Source organism: Haliotis rufescens, unplaced genomic scaffold, assembly GCF_023055435.1.
Source record: "Haliotis rufescens isolate VD_foot unplaced genomic scaffold, xgHalRufe1.0.p SCAF_12, whole genome shotgun sequence".
Lineage (NCBI taxonomy): Eukaryota > Metazoa > Mollusca > Gastropoda > Lepetellida > Haliotidae > Haliotis > Haliotis rufescens.
The window spans coordinates 40,732,327-40,755,367 of NW_025963802.1; the positions used below are offsets into that span (position 1 = coordinate 40,732,327).

Sequence of the window (23,041 nt, forward strand, 5' to 3'; positions counted from 1 at the left end):
CATATTTGATAAGTTAAATGTTATTACGAAAAGTTGAATTATAATGTAGGTGCATAATGTGGCCTTCGTTTACGCCTTTACGTCCATTTTATTGATCTTTATATGAAGCACAGTTATTTTTATTTTTTTCCTTAAGCATATATGTAGTGTAACACATAACTGGACATCAGATATGTGGACATGAGTGGTCAAAGGATATTCCTTGAGTAATCATTATTTATATTATGTGACTAAATGGACAAACGTATAAATGGACAGGATTCAACAAACGAGAGAACACTGTAGTTAGTTACAGTGACAAAAATCATACAAATCTTTGTACGATTTCGACTACAGCTTATTTGTGTATTTATGAATCGCTGTCAAATAGCATTGATAATACTTGTACCTTTATTCAGGGAGAGAATGTCTGGATGTCAACTTCTTTATTATGAGGAAACCCAACGTTTCGGAGTATATGCTTACTGCTTCATCAGGTGAATGAATGCTTTGAGGCAGAGAGTATTGGCTATTGTCGTTGCAGTTGATTCTGAGCCAGGAATTCACTGGACATTCTGAACCGTTGTTTCAACAAATAAAACTGCAAATATTGGTCAATAGGCACAATTATAGAGAAGATATCTCTCTCTCTCTCTCTCTCTCTCTCTCTCTCTCTCTCTCTCTCTCTCTCTCTCTCTCTATATATATATATATATATATATATATATATATATATATATATATACACTCTGCATCATAGCATTCATATATATATGAAAGAACAACAAAAGTAATCAGATAACATTGCCCATCAACAATCAATGATAATTTAAGGGCTGGCTTCCAGTTGTCCATAACCATCAGCGCTAATTACAGTAAAGTGTTGGCTTCCATTGTCTTTTGCTAATCAGCCATCTGTTGTGATATCTGTTGGCCTTGTTAGTTTCCACCTGTTGTTACCTTACTACTTTTGTTGTCCTTACATGTACATATAGATGCTCTCTGTCTCATGGCATTCAAGTGAGAAACGTTAGTCAGTCAGTCATTGTTTTCTCAGCTTCCGTCATGAGCGGTCGTCTCACAGCCTTACAGCCCCCTTCAACATATTTATAAACCAAACTCACCTTATTCACCAAATGGGATAACGAACTGTGCCTAAGATCAGCTTCAATGAACAACATGCTACCTGTGTGTTTTTTTTAAGAGTAAATATATAAGACACAAATACTATCCAAAATAGACTACGCCGCTCCGGTTCTCCACTATATAATGATAAACTTGAGAGAAAAAATCAATTCAATTCAATATAAAGCACTAACAATAGCCCTTGGGACTAGAACCGGTACTTCACTTAACACATTACAAATACTAACAGGCACAACATCATTTCAACTTAGACGCAACCAAACAATACTCAAAAATTGGGCTGGCGCACAACACAACCCAATCTGCAAAGAAACACACTCAGAAATACCAAAATGCTCGACCTTCAACACTTTAAAAATTTAAAAAACAGCCACCTTATGGCACCCCTCCTCACCCACCTGCACAAACTCATTAAACCCCACAGACTAGAACATATCAATCACACCCCATTACCTAACACATATTTACATGACAACCAGTAGTACCAGTAGTACAACCAGATACAATCACAACCAACTTCCACTACACTAGCTATACAAATACAGTAAACTACGGTTATAACGAACACGCTTATAACGAACTGACCGATATAACGAACTTACTTTTTAGTCCCGGCCATTTGTTGTATATATGCTGCATATATTCCTATAACGAACTACGGTTATAACGAACTGAAATTAGTGATCCCTTTGAGTTCGTTATAACCGTAGTTTACTGTATCAGTACAGCAGAACTACGAGCCATTCTTTGTGAATACCACCAAATAAAAGTATCTAATTATAAAAATGTCATTATCATTTCGGACTCTTTAGGCTCAATTAAACAAATAAATACTCCAAAACACGACCAGATATCATAAACAATGTTATAAACATACATTCCATTCCTGACCATGCAGCCAAGTTAGCAACAACACACCTACAACCCATCATAAATCTCAATACAAGTAAAACCGAAATAAAATCATTAATTATAATAAAATTTATTAACATTCAAAATTGTAAATCCACATGGAAATCCCCTTTTAACAAACCCATACTAAAATGCTGCAATTTTACCAATTCGGTCCTCTCAAAAAAGTAATAAATAGAATACATTGCGGCCAAGTTAACCTAAATGAAAAACTATATAAACAAAACAGACACCCACACCCAAACTGTACACACTGCAATACCATAGAAGACCATAATCACATATTGAATCACTGCCCCCAGTACAACCAACAACAACAACAACAACTCTACAATTCCAAAACACCAACCTTCAAACACGAATCAAGAAAAATCTCAAAAATAATTCCAGCCTCAATTCTCTCCCAATAACTCCCAACTTTACGATTCGGATCGGGATCGAAATTCCATGCGCAAGTTGCCTTCTACGACGTCCGCACGCAAAATTCTCCCATATCCATACACACTAATGGTAACACTCTCTAAAACAGCCACCTAGCCAATGTCAAGGACACTCTCCGCCACCCCCACCCATGCCACGACTCCCCGCACTAGGCCCAACGTTTTTTAGCACAGGTTTACTCAGTTATCGCCATTTTCTTTAACCAGTTTACTTATAATACACATAAATATCAGCTAAACTGATCTTATTATTATCTTATGCTTTATATTAACAATATATTTTATGTTTCAGATTAGGACTTTTATCAGCTCTCTACGTACAACCTGTTGTCACCCTCAACCCTCCTGTTCTTATTTCCTAACTTACTCCCCTTCTCTTACAGTTTTTTGGGCCAGACGTTTACGACTATTCCCCACTATTTGTTATTATTGAAAACCCGACTGGCACCGACTGCGACATAGCCAGAGGGTTGAGCGGTCGTTAAACGCAAAACTCCTAGCATCTATTCACCTGATGAAGGAGTAAGTATATACTTCGAAACGTTGTGTTTTCTCATAATAACGTAGTTGATATCCATAAATTCTCCCTCCTTGTGTGTATCGCCTCTATATGCCATTCAAAGGTGTGAACATTTATTGTTCTTACTTGATATGTGGGCGTCACATCATTAACAACGGATCATATTGTGGCAGTCACATCGTGCAAAGTACTTCATCACGAGCTCTGGAGACCTACCGGCGTTGCACCGGACAAACATAGCCATGCTTGACTGGGCACCTTGGACCAGCACTTGATTAACTCTTATGGTTAATCCCACAAGCCAATACACGAATTCATGGCTACAGTGAGTGAGTTGGGTTTAACGCCGCTTTTAACAGTATTCCACTTATATCGCGGTGTGTCAGCTTAATGTGGGAGGAAAGCCCGAAGTGATGCAGGTCTCAGACGTTTACCACTTCGGTGAAACCCATGAACATGGGTATGGTGCTGACAAACCTAGAAACATAATTGGGGCGAACCGGGATTCGAACCCACAATCACAGGTTTCTGGTGTGCCCAAGAGACGCAATTCTGCACAGCGAATCGCGGCGCCTTAGACGACTGGGCCACCCGTGTCCCCTCATGGCTACAGGCACAGATGGCTGCGTGAATATGATGGAGAAGAAATAAAGGGTCGATGTTGACAGTCAAATTTATCATTACGCGTCAGACAATTCATCTAAATCCCATAGAAGTCGATCGCCTGTCTGTACGGACATTATGACGTCATGGTGTTTCATATGACGTCATCTGCTTGACACGTCATAATTGACCATATCACATTTTGAGTTACTACACCGAGCCCACTGTGGTCACAAGGTAGGGGACCGCCTCCGTGGTCTAATGATAGAGCGTCCGCCCGGAGAGGGGAAGGTCCGGGGTTCGATCCCCAGCCGCGTCATACCAAAAGACGTTAAAATATGTTACTTGTTGTTACCCTGTCTGGCGCTCGGCATTAAGGGGCTAAAAACAAGGACTGGTCGGCTCGGAGTCAGTATACTGTGTCTGAGTGGGGTATTCATGTTAAACTGTGGCATGGTATCTCAGTGTGCTAGCACTATAAATCGGCATCAGTCCGGACTAGCACAAGCAGCAACACACACACACACACATACACGTGCATGCACGTCGCTATATAAGTGCAATAATCTTGGACGCGACGTTAAACCCCATTTCACCTCACCTCACAAGGCAGGGCGAGCTAAGCCAAAGAAATCCATGACAGGCATTTTATAAAACTATGCATTTCATTCTTCAGTTTGAGTAAACTTAACTGAACAAAAGATTTCACAACATTTCCTATTCATGGCCTACTCCACCCGGACTATTCGAGTTAGCTCCATCGTGTGGAGCAGCTGGATGAGAATTGTTCTTCAGCAACCCATGCTTGTGGAAAGCGGCGACTACCCGGAACGGGTGGTCAGGCTCGCTGACTTTGTTGATGCACGTCATCGTATCCCAAATACGTAGATCGATGCTCATGATGTTAATCACCGGATTGTCTGGTCCAGAATCGATTATTTACAGACCGCTGTCATATAGCTGAAATATTGCTGAGTGCGGCGTAAAACAACGAACAAACAAACAGAACTACTACTACTAGAATTGTTTCAGCTTCTACCACAACTACTATTATTACTACTACTACTAATAATACCACTACGACCTCTACGAACACCGTGAAGATCCGGGTTAGAATAGGTCCCCGGGAACCCATGCATGTCGTAAAAGGCAACTATGCTTGTCGTAATAAGAGGCGACTAACGGGACCGGGTGGTCAGGCTCGCTGACTTTGCACGTCATCGTATCCAAAATGCGTAGATCGATGCTCATGGTTTTAATCACTGGATTGTCTGGTCCAGACTCGATTATTTACAGACCGCCGTCATATAGCTGGAATATTGTTGAGTGCGGCGTAAAACAACAAACAAACAAACAAAACTACTACCACTAGAATATTTTCAACTACAACACAACCACAACAACAACTACTACTACTACTACTACTACTACTACTACGTCTTCTACTAACACTGCCCCTACCCCTAATACTAATACTACTTATTATCTGATCAAAACTTCCGTATTTACAGACCGTCGTCATATTGCTGGAATATTGCTACGACTTCGTGAACCGCTACTGAACTTGCTACTGCGACCTACGACCACCTCGACCATAGGTACCGTATCGACGTAATAAGCGCCCAGGGCGCTCTCAAAATTAGAAATAGGGACCTCTTATTAGAATATAATTTTAGTGAGAAAAAACAGAGTTGAAAGATCGTAAATTTCGTGGTTTATGCTGACAGCCTGAAATGAAACAAAAGAAAAGTCTGTGCTTATTATACATGACAGATATATTTTCCTGAATGTAATTGACCATATTTAAGGGTGCATATAACACATGAGGGCGTATCATACACGAATAAATAAATCTTGTGTACATTGATCAATCGGAACGGGTGCTAATTGGGATCGTTCACTTGCCAATATATTAACAATATCACCGTTGGCGCTTATTAGAGAAAAGCCCTTATTACGTCGAATACGGTAAGTGAAGTACTGTTCAATGAATCGTAAAACCCCACGTCTCCCTAGGCACCTGCTACAGTGAGAATAAATACAGACAACATCTACATACATTAACATGTAAGCTAAGATCGGTTTAATGTCATTTCGTGTTATTTCTTAGCAAGAAATTATTAGAGATTCACGACATCTTAATAAACGATAGATCACGCGAGTAATAAAATACTGTTGCAGAAAACGTGTCGTTTTGATTGGCAGGTTGAAATATTAATGATGATTCACCTGACAATACTTACGACAAACACGACCGCATATGACTCTTCTAGGTGATATATATAAGCCGAGTAGGTAGTTGGAAATAGAATAGATACTGACGGCTTGCTTCATTGAGATCTCAGAAGCATCTCTTTTGGTAAGTGTTTTAAAGACATTATGTATTGCTTGTTTTTCATAGGTTAATTAATCTGATACTTGTTTGTTTTGGGGTTTGTACTAGTCAAGAAAGATTAAATTAAAATCTCAATTAATCGACAGGTTTAACATTGTCAAGAAATTTCAGAAAATGATTTACCTTTATCAAGAGCTCACGTACAGTACCAAAGAATGAGAAACACTGTTATTAAAGGTAAGTTATTCATTGATCTTAACAAGTGTTCCTTAATACCAGGATGCGACACTATTCTAACTGGAATGGGTTTTTTTCATCCATACATGTAAATAAAAGCGTCAAAATCCTTTCCCTATTCATAAGAAATCTCAGCTTAAAGCAGAATCAATTGAACGATTCCGACTGTATCATGAGCATGTGTTTATGAATCACTATCAAATAGTGATGACACCAGGTGTTCGCGAATACTGTGTGCTCATCTTGCCCCGCCAGTCGCACCCGTCACAAACACGTGCCAAGGCAAGTCAACTGTTTACCTAAAAAACACAGGAACACACGGTACAAGTCAAAATAGGGAATTGCATCGAACATAACTGTCCTAACTAGTAGTTATATATACACTAGTGTGGGAAATGGGAATTCCTTTGTGGGAATCATGAAGTCGATTATCAACGTATACAAGGGGTATAAACACACATTCTGGTTTTATCATCTTTGGAATCAAAGAGAATGCATTTATCGGTATTTTTATTCCCATGACATTCATATCAGAAGTGAGTTTTGACTCTCACTGTTTCCAGACATTCAATTTATTTATTGGTAAGTACCGCGATTCGCTGTGTCCCTTTGGGCAGGCCAGAAACCTATGATTGTGGGTTCGAATCACGGTTCACCCCGATTATGTTTCTAGGTTTGCCGTGCTCGTGGGTTTCACTGAAGTGGTAAACGTCTGAGACCTGCATCACTTCGGACTTTCCCCCCAATTAAGCAGACACGCCGTGATACAATTGGAATACTGTTAAAAGCGGCGTTAAACCCAACTCACTCACTCACTCTTTGTAAGCAAGAACCAGGTGCTCTGACCGACGAATGACATGCAGCGCTAACGGTATATTTCGTGTTGTTAAATCTGAGACAAACTTATTTTTATCATTTTTTTTTAACAAATATTTCTTTTCAAATCTCTAATAACATTTGCTAAGCTGCATTTGAAATGTATCTTGTTTAAAAAGAGTTATATAGCGACGTGCATGCACGTGTATGTGTGTTTGTGTGTGTGGCTGCCTTTACTACTCCTGACTGATGCCGATTTATAGTGCTAACACACTGAGATAACATGCCGCAGTTTAACATGAATACCCCACTCAGACACAGTATACTGACTCCGAGCCGACCAATCCTTGTTTCAGCCCCTTAATGCCGAGCGCCAGACAGGGTAACAACAAGTACCATCTTTTAACGTCTTTTGGTATGACGCGGCTGGGGATCGAACCCCGGACCTTCCGCTCTCCGGGCGGACGCTCTACCATTAGACCACGGAGGCGGTACGTATGGTCATGATCACAGTGTCCTCTGGTTGATCATGTCCCGTGAGGATCCGGGGTAGAAATGGTCTTCAGCAACCCTTGCTTGTCGTAAAAGGCTACTGTGCTTGTCGTAAGAAGGTCAGACTCGCTGACTTGTTTGATGCATGTCATCGTATCCCAATTGCGTAAATCGATGCTCATGATGTCAATCACTGGATTGTCTCGTCCAGATTCGAATATTGACAGACCGACGTCATATTGCTGGAATATGGCCGATTTTGGCCTTAAACAACAAACAAACAAACAAATCGGGCTATACATGTAAACACCTCATGACATAGAAAATGCATTTCCTTTTTCTAGAAAACTCACAATGAACGGAGCTGTCATCTTTCTCCTCGTAGCCCTTGTGGCAGGTCCCGTAGTCAACGCAACAACGCTGTTCCCCAACCGTATACATCCCAGTCGATATAGCCCCAGACGAGACGCGTACCCTTGGGCCTACCGTTGGAAGTACCCTGGGGCCTACCCTGACGCTGGTTTCCAAGGCGGTTTCCCTCAGCCACTCCAGGGTGGATACTACAGGGATGAGTTGTACGACCGTCGAAGGTCAGGTTTAGGACGACCTATCGGACCCACACTGTTGCCTCAGTACGACCCTTACTACGCGGGTCCTGGCAACAGCTACTTGCATGGAGCACAGTTTGACTTGTTTGACACACAAGGTAGAGTGTATATATCTGATACAATCATATGAATAGCCAATAACACATTGTACATTTTTGTATTGAAATGTAGAGGTGAGGTAAGGTGTGACGCTACTTCCTGATCAAGATGGCACTTATTTAGCAACGTGTGCGTGCGTGCGTGCGTGGGTGCGTGCGTGGGTGCGTGGGTGCGTGCGTGCGTGCAGAATTATGCCGGTCCAATGGAGCAAGCCTTCTGAGATACTATATTTTAATATGGAATCCCCACTCACAACTCCGATGCGACCAGCCCTTGTTTCACTTCCTTTATGCCGAGCGCCAGGCAGGATAACAACAAGCACCATCTTTTAATATTTTTTGGTATGACGCGGCCGGGGAATCGAACCACCGACCTTCCGCTCCTCGGGCAGGCGCTCTATCCACAAGAGGCGGTCCTGACAATTAACATACCGTGGATTACAGGTTAATATGCTGACCCATTGTGTATCAGCCCCAGATTCGAATCACACGGATACAATGTAAGAAGTCCGATATAAAATATATCATATACTCTGGTTTTATATTTACGGGTGTTATTGAATATTTGATGCGCGAAATGTAAACATTTGAAACCTTCGCCGTCAGTTCAAAATAAATGCTACGGCCATCGAATAATGGATACAAAGAAATTTTGGTATTTCTTCTTAACATGTCCGGTGAAGACGGCCATGTTTTCTTTTGTGTTCAATGCCAAAGCCAATATAATAATAAATAAATCTGGTCGCGTTTATATATATTAATATGAAAAGCTTCGTGCGAACAATACTTTTGGAAACGAAAGAGTAAGCGGTACAGATCATTGTTTTGTTTGTTGTTTAACGCCACATACAGCAATATTCCAGCAATATGAGAGAGCCCTGTAAATAATCGAGTCTGTGCCAGAAAATCAAGTAATGTATTATCTTCACAACGACCAAGGCCGCCGGGGTACGATCAACCTCATCGCTAGTTTGTTTGTTTGATTGTTTGTGTGTTTGTGTGTTTGTTTGTTTGTTTGTTTGTTTGCGATTGATATCATGAGCATCGACCCACGCAATTGGAATCGACGACGTGCATCAACCAAGTCAGCTAGCCTGACCACCCGATCCCGTTAGTCGCCTTTTACGGCAAGCATAGTCGCCTTTTACGGCAAGCATTGGTATGTGTCACATGTGGGTTCGCCTTAGGCAAGTGACTGTTCTTACATATACCCTGTAAGGTGAGATGGTAATGTGACTGTAAACCCTCGAGATTATTTTTTACAAATAACAATACAACAATGCAGCAAAGAGAGTTTGGGTGATCAGGTCAGGGTCCTTGCCCGCTCTACACGCTGCCCAGATAGCGCAAGGGAATTCCCCCAGGAAGCGCTGCCTAGTCAAATCCACTCTGATCTTTTGGGAGAATGTGTACTCCCCAACACCCCAGCCTTCTGCATTACCCAGATTGTCAGAAGGGCTGTATTCCTGGTAGCAAACCCGGGTCCAAACAGTTTCACTTTTCAGGCCAGACGACTTCATCCAAGCGAAGGACTCTGCAGGATTGCTGATCCTTTCAACACACTGCACATAGCTCGATGCAGTGGTCTTTCAGTTAGCCTCTCCTTGAAAAACTGAGTTTTATATTATTATTATTATTATGATGATGATGATGATGATGATGATGATGATGATGATGATGATCATCATCATCATCATCATCATCATCATTCCAACCTTGGTCATTTCAGCTTCCAGACGGTCAGGTGTACTCCCAGCAACCGCCGCCGCCGTTCCAATGAACACACAGACAGGAGTGTATCCGCGTGCACCCGCCATGATTTAGCGCTGTCTTTACGCTGTTTAAGGACCGAGTGCATTATTAAATCCACGGTGTGTTTTCTCATTTGCTTTTGTTATCCATATGTGTTCTCATTGAGCGTGTTCAAACACAAGTGACACACATGTGTGTGATGCAACTCCCTATGTTCACTTGTATAAGATGTTCCCGTGTGTGTTTAAGGTAAACAATTGTCTTACCTCTGCATGTGTTTGTGACGTGTGCCACCAGTGAGACAGGATACACCTCTTGACGATCACCGAGTATAATCACTATGGGATAGCAAGTCATAAATATTATAGAGTCAAATCGTACACTGGACTCTTCTGGAAGAGACTTCTTATTGACACGAAAAGGGTTTTGCCGCATGTATTTATTGATAACCGCCTGAAATTGTTTCTATGCCTTATATTATGTTCAGAGGCGTTCAAACACAACACAACTCAATACAACGGTAGGGCAGGACATGCTTATCTTTTTCGCGAAAACCTGGTGTCATCACTGATTTTCAGTGACCTATAAATATAATTGTCACTTCTATTTAGCCTTTTACGTTCAACGGAATCGGTTTCGTTAGATAATCGAGACTAGTTATTCTCCGGCGTTGACGTGATATATGTACATGAATATTCATGTTACTTTTTATCATTAATAGGTCGAATTCACAAATCTATTTATTTTATTTTAATTGATCTTAAAGAAAAAGGCGGAAAATGATCCAACGATTCAGATATAAGATCTCACTCATCTGTGTATTGGCGTTCTTGGAATTCTGCAAGTAAACTCATCTGTGCATTCATGTTTTGAAATTCAGCAAGTGCACTCATCTGTGCAATCAGCAGAGTAAGTTTTTGCTTAATCTTTTGGGGGGCGGTCGGGTAGCCTAGTGGTTAAAGCGTTCGCTCGTCACGCCGAAGACCCGGGTTCGATTGCCGACATGGGTACAATGTGTGAAGCCCATTTCTGGTGTCCCCCGTCGTGATATTGCTGGATTATTGCTGAAAAGCGGCGTAAAACCGTACTCACTCACTAATCTATAGGATATACATCATTTCAAGGCTTAAGTGGTCCAGTTATCAAAAGCACTGCAATTCGCTGCTCAGCGTTCAAAGTCCCTTAGGCATGTCAAAAAATAAGGTCCTGGGTTCGAATCCCGGTTCACCCTGATTATATTTGCCTACATATCACCAAAGTGATAAAAATCTAAGACTTGCAACCCTTCTGGCTTTACTCCCACATATACCTGAAATACTGCTTGTAAACAACCTCTCATTTAGTCAACAAATAAACTGTCCGTGTGTTTTCGACAGCGGATCTATCAGGTGTGACAGTGACATATCTGCGGAAAGAATTAAGCCAGACATCAATCAGACATATATGCTGTCACTATGTCTTAGGGGGCACGGGTGCCCCAGTCGTCTTATTCGCTGTAATTCGCTGTGCAGAGTTGCGTCCCTTAGGCACACCAGAAACCTATGATTGTGGGTTCGAATCCCGGTTCGCCCCGATTATGTTTCTAGGTTTGTCAGGTCCATACCCGGGCTCGTGGGTTTCACCATCGTGATAATCATCTGAGTCCTGCATGTTTTCGGTCTTTCCTCCCACATTTTAGCTTACAAGTCGTGATGTAAGTGGAATACTGTTAAAAGCGGCGTCATATACCTGTTACTCACTTCTGTAGCACTTATGAATACTTTTACATAAAACAATGTCCTTAAGTTCATAAATGCCCGGGGGGCACGGGTGGCCCAGGCGCCGCGATTCGCTGTGCAGAGTTGCGTCCCTTGGCCACGCCAGAAACCTATGATTGTGGGTTCGAATCCCGGTTCGCCCCAATTATGTTGCTAGGTTGTCAGCACCATACTCGTGCTCGTGGGTTTCACCGAAGTGGTAAACGTCTGAGACCTGCATCACTTCGGGCTTTCCTCCCACATTAAGCTGACACGCCGCGATGTAAATGGATCACTGTTAAAAGCGGCGTTAAACCAAACTCACTCACTCACTCATAAATGCCCCGCATGACTTCGGACTTTCCTCTCAAATTATGCTGAGTGAGTGAGTGAGTATGGTTTTACGCCGCTTTTAGCAATATTCCAGCAATATCACGGTGGGACTCAAGAAATGGACATCACACACACATTAAGCTGACACGCCGTAATAAAACTAGAAAACTGTTAAAAGCGGCGTTAAACACAACTTACTCACTCGCCATGTCGGCGTCTTTTATCACTGTGACATATGCAGTTTGAGTTGTGACATGTCCTTATTATTAGATGACGGATGGTCGATGTGGAATGTGGGATGAGCCAATCAGGACAATCTTGGCCATATCCTACTGAGAGATTCCTGTCGGGTTCAATGGCGGATGTTTGTTCTCGGGAATTCCATAAGTTATTAAGATCCGCTTCATAAAATAACAAGAATCATAAATAGACATATAATGAAATCCTTTTTGCACGCAAACCCTACTTTTCCCAACGATAAGGTTCTTTCTACCAGGGAACTGAGAATTAGACGGATTTACAACGTCTCAATGTGTACAGCTGAATGTTTGTTGTATCGAACTAGTATTGCTCGATGCATACGGGGTTTTGTTTGGCTTTTATTATGAAGATATTTGTTTATTCAATCAGATCAGTGTGTACAAATGAGTCAATCAAGCAAGCAAGCAAGCAAGCAATCATTCATTCATTCATTCATTCATTCATTCATTCATTCATTCATTCATATATGCAATCAATCAATCAATCAATCAGTAGTTTGACCAAAGAGTGGTTGTTCACATAAGTATGTTCGTAGGGGCTACTTTCTGGAGTACATGGCAAAATTCAGAGTATACGTGCGTTACTACCGACGTTGCCCCTAAAATTAATCACTGACATATCTGATCCTGACTCAGTTTTTTTACAGGCCATGGTGATAAAGCTGGAACATTTTGACTGCGAATGTGTACATAGATGGCGATACAGGTTTCGATATTTGTGTGTTGATCTCAGATACCTCACATTTGTTGTGAGGGTCGATAATGGTATTAGGTGGAAGCATTGAAGTTTGTAAATTATGAACAGCACATACCTATTGCGAGTGTTCACATCATCAACCACTAGTTTTTCTGGTAAACATTACGGTGCGCGGTTGGCCTGGTCGGCATGGTACAAAACCCTGCAATCCCGCAGGGGGCACGGGTGGCCCAGTCGTCTAAGGCGCCGCGATTCGCTGTGCAGAGTTGCGTCCCTTGGGCACACCAGAAACCTATGATTGTGGGTTCGAATCCCGGTTCGCCCCAATTATGTTTCTAGGTTTGTCAGCACCATACTCGTGCTCGTGGGTTTCACCGGAGTGGTTAACGTCTGAGACCTGCATCAATTCGGGCTCTTCCTCCCACATCAAGCTGACACGCCGTGATATAACTGGAATACTGTTAAAAGCGGCGTTAAACCAAACTCACCCACACTGCAATCCGCTGAGGAGGACTGCGTTCAAGAAACCTACATGTATGATCGTGGGTTCCAATCCTCGAGTAGCCGTGAATATGTTTCTTGGTTTATCAGCATCATATCCGTGCTCGTGGGTTTCACTATAGCACTAGAATAGGCCTTCAGCAACCCATGCTTGTCGTAAGAGGCGACTAAAGGGATCGGATGGTCAAGCTCGCTGACTTGGTTGATGTATGTCATCGTATTCCAATTGCGTAGATCCTCTTAAGATGCCTATCGCTGGATTGTCTGGTCCAGACTCAATTATTTACAGTTACTTACTTCACATTCCGTAAAACAGCAGTCGGTGGTGTCAGAAGCAATCACAGTTTATTCCGTTTGGACCTTCAATATATCTTAACACCATTCGACGACACCGATCATTTATGATGACATGCGGGCGGTTTAATGCGAATGATATCCATTTTAACTATAAAATAATGTAAAGCGGGATGTTTTGTAGTCAGGTTGGAGCGGATGAAAATATGATAGTTAATTTTGTATTTCAAATTGGTCTATGAGAATTTTCCCTTTCCTGAATATGCTAGCCGTGTGTGAAATTGCCTCATGGAGAAACTCACTGGCCTGTGATTATTTCTGTAACTGACTGTGTAGCCGCGAATAGCTGCAATACTGCTGATGCGGCTTTAAGCAATATTTCTCACTCACTCACTGACGGTGATAGTTTTGTTTCCAGCTTTCGGACACATTAATGTTTTCACTACCATTGGACATTCATGCACGCAATTTATTTTGTAAATTATATTGAGCACGTTGAGGGTTTTATTATAAAGTACATAGGAAACTGTAACAACGGGAGATGACTCAGACTTTATGTATGTAAATTACATAGCATTTCCAAGCTCAAGTCATAATTTTGCTAAATGCTACTTGGAGAATGAAGAGCATGAAAGAAGCATGACCATAGGACTACTAACGTGCGCATGCGCTTGACCTTATGATATTACGCATGCGCACGGACAGCGTCTAAAACGCGAGAACACGAGAACGCGAGATCGCGAGAAAATGAAATGTCGCATTCTCGCGTTCTCGTGATTTCGTGTTTTTGTGGCCTAATTTGACAAGTCGAGATTGCGAGATTGCGAGATTTTGCATCATGTCCAAATGTCGCATTCTCGCGTTGTCGACTTTTGACAAAAAGTGCTATGTACCAAAAACACGAGAATGCGAGATCGCGAGAACGCGAGATTTTAGCCGATCTCGCATTCTCGTGTTTTGGGCATATTTAGCTCGTTTCCAAAGGTCGAGATCGCGAGAATGCGAGATCGCGAGAATGTCCCTTACAGTATTCCATACTTACCACTATCAAAAGATAGGAGAAAAAAAGAATACGCCTATGTTTGAAGCTGGTACGGGTATCATAGTTCAGTATTTTGGACGTTAAGTTTGCAGTGTTTGGGCGACATTTTTCAGAACTTTTCATAACGGTTGTAAGTTTTTGTTCAAATATAATTTTCAAGTGTATACGTTCTATTTCCCGGCAGCTTACGGTAACAGGCAATAAACACAAACAGGGTGTATGTTTTTACTCCTTTATTGTGTTGTAAGGTTTGTGTCAAGACACGAGGATCCGTCTGCTCAGTCTGAAAATTAAGATGCATAAACCTGTTAAGTCAAATACATAACGCAAAATTATGGCTGTTTTGATTCGATCTTTCGCAAATAAATCTATATGTAGCTTAAATAACTATATATGTTTACATTAACCTTCCATAAAAAGTATGAATTATTCATTTGATATCATGCCCTATTGTTATACACTTTATAACCGGTGTATAATTATTGGTTTTAGCAAAACCTTGGCTCCTCCAAAGTCGGATGTGAAAGTGTAATTTTTATTTTTTATTTTAATTCAGGGTGAATGAAAGAGATAGTCAGAAGAATATAATGCAATGCATGCATTTATGAACTTAGAACGTTGTTTTATGTGAGTGAGTGAGTGAGTATGGTTTTATGCCACTTTTAGCAATATTCCAGCAACATCACGGCGAGGGACACCAGATATGGGCTTCACACATTGTACCCATGTCGGGAATCAAACCCGGGTCTTCGGCGTGACGAGCGAACGCTTTAACCACTAGGCTACTCGACCGCCCCTTGTTACTATGTAATAGTGTTCATAAGTGCTACTGAAGTGAGTGAGTCTTGACGCCGATTTTAACAGTATTCAAGTTATACGGCGTGTCAGCTTAATGTGGGAGGGAAACCCGAAGTCACACAGACCTCGGACGTTTACCACTTCGGTGAAACCCACAAGCTTTGGTATGGACCATAAACATAATCGGGGCGAACCGGGTTTCGAACCCACAAGCACAGGTTTCTGACAATTGCAGCGCCTTAGGCGACTGGGCCAGCCGTGCACCAAGTGCTACAGAAAAATATATTATGCAAATCCTCTTTTTTTGTAAAATATAACAGAGTCACTCATCACATTTGTACGCAGGATGTATTTCATGAATTAAATGATATAGCAAAGAAGATAATTAAACAATGACAGTCAACTTACGTCTACCGTAATAGCCTCGTCCAAATCCACCAAAGCGAGCATATCCACCGTAGTTACCGTACCCGTAGCCATGACCGTCGTAGCTTCCGTACCCGTTGTACCTGACGTAGCCTCCGTTGCCGGCATAGTCACCGTACCCATACCCGTATCCAACAGGTCCGCCGTAACTCCTGTACCCGTAGCTGTAGTCAACTGGGTCGTAACTCTTGTAGCCGTAACTACGGTACCCTAGAGCAGAGGCACAGGCCATGGCGGCCATGCATGCGAGAACAGTGAGGACGAGAAGCTTGGCCATTGTAGAGCTCTAACAATTGAAAAAAGTGATAACATGCTTGAAATTAAAGTCCTGTGTGACTAAAGAACAATCTGGAATGGTTGTTAACTTGCAAAGAGAGAATCCCTTCTGTTACTTGTACCATATGTTCCCGTGTTGTTTCAGGTGAACGCTTGACTTGCCTTTGCACGTGTTTGTGATGGGTGCCAACGGTGGGGCACCTATTCGCGAATACTTAGTATCATTACTTTTTTTTATAGTGATTCGTAAACACATGCTAAAGAGTACAATCGACTCTGGTTTCGGCACAAATTTCTTATGAATATGGAAAGGGTTCTGCCGCTTTTATTTATTTGTAAGACTTGTAGGTTTCGTGAAAGGTTCATTTGACGAAAATCTGACATCGAAATTAATTATTTCGACCGAAATTTCATTCATTTTAATTCATGTTACTTTCATGAATTATCACGAAAACTAATTTATTAATATGACGAATGCTTAAAATGACAGTATTAAATGGACATTACTGTTCGAAACAGTCAGTCTGAAAATACATGGTATCGACTTCTGATACACGTATCTGTACATACGCCATCTTTCAGTTATATGTCGGCGTGTCAGTCTAAAGTGGGAGGAAAGCCGGAAGTGACGTAGGTTTCAGGCTCCTACCACTTTGCTGTAACCCACGTGCCCGGCTGTGGGGATGATAGACCAAGCATCACAATGAAGGCGAACATGGGATTCGAACCCAGGGCCATAGCAAATCTAAGGAACGAACAATTACGCATCGACTGGGCTACAAGTGCCACCACCCCACGTACAAGATCAAGATACCCGACGCGCGTGTCCTGGTCGGCTTGAAATCAATTGTGGTTCTGACATTCATATTGATAGCATAATAAATTAGGGTACAAAAATGTGTCAAAAACGGTTAAAGGAAAAAATATATGAAACACAGCTTCAAACTATGACAATTAACAATATGAGCAAATGTCACCGAGCCTACTGAATCTGCATTCTTTTACGAACGAATACCTTTTTTGAGTAAGGTTTCAAAAAGTAATTGATATGAGAAGAATTTTCTAGATCTGACACATCAGTGATCAAAATTATGTCCGATGCAATTAATTCCCTATTTCGACTTGCAACATGTGTACCCGCGTTTGGTCAGGTGGAGACTTGACTTGCCTTCGCATGTATTTGCAATGAGTAAAACCCGAATCAAAGTTTTTTTTAGTGTTTTCGGGAACAAATTTAAAACATAATCGCAAGCCGTCCTTGATAATCAATAGTCTGTCCCGCTCTGGTATTATGTGAAACTCGAAGTGTAAGCTCACATATCCTGACCGCCTCCGTGGTCTAGTGGATAGAGCGTCTGCCCGGAGAGCGGAAGGTCAAGGGTTCCATCCCCGTTCGCGTCATACAAAAAAGACTTAAAATGATGTGTTGTTACCCTGCCTTGCGCTCGGCATTAAAGGGCTAAAACAAGGACTGGGAGTGCGTATACTGTGTCTGAGTGGGGTATTCATGCTAAACTGTGACATGGTATCTGCGGCATGGATTAGCACAACAAACACGGCGTCAGCCACACACACACACGTGCATGCACGTCGCTCTATAAGTGCGATAATTTTGGACGAGACATTAAGCCCCGTTTCACCACACCACCTCACCCAAATATACTTAGCTACATTAGATCACTTTCGCAAAGGCTTTGTCTAGTCACATAAGTATAATGTCAATTAAACCGAGTTTAATCGTCAAGCAGGATGCATAATTTGAAGTTAAATGTAATATTTCAAAACAGTTACAGCAGTTTGTCATTGACAATCTCAGATCACTGAATGCGTAAAATAAGGCTACTTACCGGTCACGAGAGGCGATGATTGACCCTTGATTGAAACACTCAACGTGTCTTTATATACAATCAAGATACAATGTCCATCGCAATAAGATGCTTGTCCAACATTTTATTCAAACATACAAAACAAACTATCATGAATTTACATTTTGTAAGTACAAATCCAAAGGTGATGTCCAGGTGTCAATTAAACCCCGGAACCACCTTAGAACCACATTCTGTTTACTTCCGACAGACATTCAGACGCATTTAATGTCAACCTGGTATTAGGGGTAAATCGAATAAACAGTGACGGTGATGCATGGCTGTGGTTAAATATTGAATTTTAATTAGTCTGTCGTGACGATATGTCATCTTGCATAGACTGTCAGTGTATCGTCAACACCGTGGAACTATTTACTGAAGGAAATCGAACGAGAGAAGTCGGGTTTGGAGATATTAGGCTGATTAAATAGAACCTGTCAACACGCATAGATCAACACTGACGCTACGATAATGTAATTAGGACAGTGTTGGCGTGGGGGTCAGACATCTGGACGGTCATCGTACTCTGTCGTGTTTGGTAACATGTTTAAATGTCATCGGTCAGCAATTATTAAAGAGTGACTCACTTGTTCAGAAAATGGTTTCGATATGTTGTTAATAATTAACTTACAGAATGCGTTTTGGTTTACTGTTTTGATGAATGGTGTTTCGCTGTATAGATAATGTAATGTGTGTTATGATCTTATACATGGTCAATGTCTGGCAGGATCCGGGTTAGAACCCATGTGTGTGTGTGTGTGTGTGTGTGTGTGTGTGTGTGTACTGTGTGTGTGTGTGCGTGTGAGTGAGAGAGAGAGAGAGAGAGAGTGTGTGTGTGTGTGTGTGTGTGTACTGTGTGTGTGTGTGTGTGAGAGAGAGAGAGAGAGAGAGAGAGAGAGTGTGTGTGTGTGTGTACTGTGTGTGTGTGTACTTCGTGTGTGTACTGTGTGTGTGTGTACTGTGTGTGTGTGTACTGTGTGTGTGTGTGTGCACGCCAGTACCTATTCCTGACGGGCGGTCGGGTAGCCTAGTGGTAAAAGCGTTCGCTCGTCACGCCGAAGACCCGGGTTCGAATCCCGACATGCGTACATTTCTGGTGTCCCCCGACGTGATATTGCTTGAATATTGCTAAAAGCGGCGTAAAAACTATACACACTCACTCAACTATTTCTTACCTCCTACCATAGAGATTCAGGGCCAGAATACATAGGCCCCAGCCGCCGTCATACATCTGCAATATTACGTTGAACAACAAATAAACAATAACAAATACCTAATTCTCCCGTGAGGCCTTAATTGTTCATTCATACAACAATAACAGGCATTCCTGATCTCGACTGAGTACTGAGTATGGTTTTACGCCGCTTTGAGCAATATTCCAGCAATATATCGGCGGGGGACGCCAGAAATGGGCTCCACACATTGTACCCATGTCGGGAATCGAACCCGGGTCTTCGGCGTGACGTGCGAAAGCTTTAACCACTAGGCTACCCTACCGCCCCCCTGATCTCGAAATATGTTGGACAATAATCACGCAAATTCATAACCGTCGTCTAATATCTCACGCACAACATGTTTTTTTCTGTTCCATTACAGTATTTAAGATAGCGTCGTGATTGACCGAATTCCCTGAACATCAAATGCTAAGCGTAAAACTGACGACATATTTAAACAATCATGATCCACGTACTCTCTGCATAAGCGAAACTTGGATCCGTCGAATGTTAAAGTGCGGGAGTTTATTTCCGGCTCACAGATCATGGTGACGTGTCGATGTTTATGATCTCATATAACTACAGTGAGTGAGTGTTTAAGGTATGTCAATCTGCTCTCTCGGAACACACCGATTATCTGAGTTTTAGAGGCCGCGGTGCATATGCATATGCCAGAACCCGTCTCTTTGGGGTCGGCCTGATATATGGATCTACACAAACCGATGTTAGGTAGTGTCAACCGTAGAACCCGCTTCCGTGGTCTGGTGGTAGAGCACCTATCCGGAGAGTGGAAGGTCCGGGGTTCGATCCCCGGCCGCGTCATATTAAAAAAGTTAAAAGATGGTACTTGTTGTTACCCTGCTTGGCTCTCGGGATTAAGAGGCTTAAACAAGGACTGGTAGGTTCGGAGTCAGTATACTGTCTGAGGGGTATTTTATGTGAAACTGCGGCATGGTATCTGATCAGTGGGCTGAAACTATAAAGTCGACATAAGTACTTGCACAGCACACACCCCTCCCCAACGCACACACACCTCCCCAACGCACACACACGTGCACCTCACCTAGCCTCACCCAACCGTAGACAAACATACAAACACATCGAATCCCGGTTCGCCCCGATTATGTTTCTAGGTTTGTCAGCACCATACCCATATTCAATATCGTGTGTAACTTTAAGCTGTAGTTTTATCGGGGGCACGGGTGGCCCAGCCGTCTAGGGCGCCGAGATTCGCTGTGCAGAGTTGCGTCCCTTGGCCACGCCAGAAACCTATGATTGTGGGTTCGAATCCCAGTTCGCTCCGATTATGTTTCCAGGTTTGTCAGCATCATACCCGTGCTCGTGGGTTTCACCGAAGTGGTAAACGTCTGAGACCTGCATCACTTCGGGCTTCCCTCCCAAATTAAGCTGATACGCCGTGATATAGCTGGAATAGTGTTAAAAGCGGTGTTAAACCCAGATCACTCACTCACTTCGGTCTTTCCTCCCACATTAAGCTGACACGCCGTGATATAGCTGGAATACTGTTAAAAGCGGTGATAAACCCAGCTCACTCACTACAATCACCCGAGCAGAACAGTGTCAATCGATATCACCTCTCGTCTCAGTACTGTCACATTTGGGCAACTCGGCTGGTCACTCTGAGGTGTGTGTGTATTTTTGAAGCATATAACTCCTTGTGTCAGTACATTAAACCTATTAGCTTTTGATGAATGGTGTTTCGCTGTATAGATAATGTACTGTGTGTTATGATCTTACACATGCTCAATGTATGGCAGGATCCGGGGTAGAATTGGTCTTCAGCAACCCATGCTTGCCGTAAAAGCCAACTATGCTTGTCGTAAGAGGTGACTAACGGGATCGGGTGGTCAGACTCGCTGACTTGGTTGATGCATGTCATCGTATCCCAATTGTGTGGATCGATAGTCATGATGTCTATCATTGGACTGTCTGGTCCAGACTCGATTATTTACAGACCGCCGCCACATAGCGGGAATATTGCTATAACAAAAACAAAAAACAAATCAATGTATGGCGGAAACAATGTCGCTGCGACGTTAAAAATAAACTCACTCAACTCAACTCATGAAATGCATGCCACTCAATAAAGTTTCAAGATACGAACATTTACTATGATTACAATCCATTCATATTTTGAAGGATAATGCATAATTATTGTATTGTCTTTTACGACACATGCAAATAACCAATATGCATGTATCACGTAATTCATTCCTCGGGCGGTAGGGTAGCCTAGTGGATAAAGCGTTCGCTCGTCACGGCGAAGACCCGGGTTCGAATCCCGACATGGGCACAATGTGTGAAGCCCATTTCTGGTGTCCCCCGACGTGATATTGCTGGAATATTGCTAAAAGCGGCGTAAAAACTATACTCACTCACTCACCTACCTACCTACCGCAGAGATTCCGGGCTAGAATATATAGTTCCCAGCCACCGTTACACATCTGCAATATTACTTGATTCAGCGTTGAACAACAAATAAACTATAACAAATACCTAATTCTCCCTCGAGGCTTTAATTGATCATTCGTCCAACAATAACAGGCATTCCTGATCTCGAAATATGTTGGACAATAAAATCACGCAAATTCATTACCGTCGTCAAATATCCCACGCATAACATTTTTTCTGTTCCATTACAGTATTTAAGATAGCATCGTGATTGACCGAATTCCCTGAACATCAAATGCTAAGCGTAAAACTGACGACATATTTAAACAATCATGATCCACGTACTCTCTGCGAAAGCGAAACTTGGATCCGTCGAATGTTAAAGTGCGGGAGTTTATTTCCGGCTCACAGCTCATTGTGACGTGTCGATGTTTATGATCTCATATAACTACAGTGAGTGGGTGTTTAAGGTATGTCAATCTGCATTCTCGGAACATACCGATTTTCTGAGTTTTAGAGGCCGCGGTGCATATGCATATGCCAGAACCCGTCTCTTTGGGGTCGGCCTGATATGTGGATCTACACAAACCGATGTTAGGTAGTGTCAACCGTAGAACCCGCTTCCGTGGTCTGGTGGTAGAGCACCTATCCGGAGAGTGGAAGGTCCGGGGTTCGATCCCCGGCCGCCTCATGACGTTCAATATGGTACTTGTTGTTACCCTGCTTGGTGCTCGGGATTAAGGGGCTAAAACAAGGACTTGTAGGTTCGGAGTCAGTATACTGTCTGAGGGGTATTTTATGTGAAACTGCGGCATGGTATCTCAGTTGGCTGACACTTTAAAATCGTCATTAGTACTTGTACAGCAAACACTCCTCCCCAACGCACACACACGTGCACCTCACCTCGCCTCATCCAACCGTAGACAAACACACAAACACATCGAATCCCGGTTCGCCCCGATTATGTTTCTAGGTTTGTCAGCACCATACCCATATTCAGTATCGTGTGTCACTTTAAGCTGTAGTTTTATCGGGGGTACGGGTGGCCCAGCCGTCTAAGGCGCCGCGATTAGTTGTGCAGAGTTGCGTTCCTTGGCCACGCAAGAAACCTATGATTGTGGGTTCGAATCCCGGTTTCCAGGTTGGTCAGCCCCATACCCGTGCTCGTGGGTTTCACCGAAGTGGTAAACGTCTGAGCCCAGTCGATTAAGGCGCCGCGATTCGCTGTGCAGAGCTGCGTCCCTTGGGC

At 42.5% G+C, this 23,041-nt stretch overlaps 2 protein-coding genes across 2 annotated transcripts; one reads left to right on the plus strand and one right to left on the minus strand.

Moving 5' to 3' along the window:
- The first annotated feature begins 5,858 nt into the window (after positions 1–5,858).
- LOC124115863 lies at positions 5,859–10,072 on the plus strand. The gene is made up of 3 exons (XM_048393811.1): positions 5,859–5,959; positions 7,825–8,186; positions 9,916–10,072. The coding sequence occupies exons 2-3, from the start codon at positions 7,835–7,837 to the stop codon at positions 10,008–10,010; spliced, it is 447 nt and encodes a 148-aa protein (XP_048249768.1). The 5' UTR covers positions 5,859–5,959; positions 7,825–7,834; the 3' UTR covers positions 10,011–10,072.
- Positions 10,073–15,019: 4,947 nt separating this feature from the next.
- LOC124115864 (neuropeptide-like protein 31) lies at positions 15,020–18,261 on the minus strand. Its single transcript, XM_046477015.2, has 3 exons — positions 18,149–18,261; positions 16,008–16,311; positions 15,020–15,084 (listed from the first exon to the last, which is right to left on the minus strand). Exons 2-3 carry the CDS (start codon positions 16,300–16,302, stop codon positions 15,080–15,082), a joined length of 300 nt encoding a protein of 99 aa, XP_046332971.1. The 5' UTR covers positions 16,303–16,311; positions 18,149–18,261; the 3' UTR covers positions 15,020–15,079.
- Positions 18,262–23,041: the final 4,780 nt, after the last annotated feature.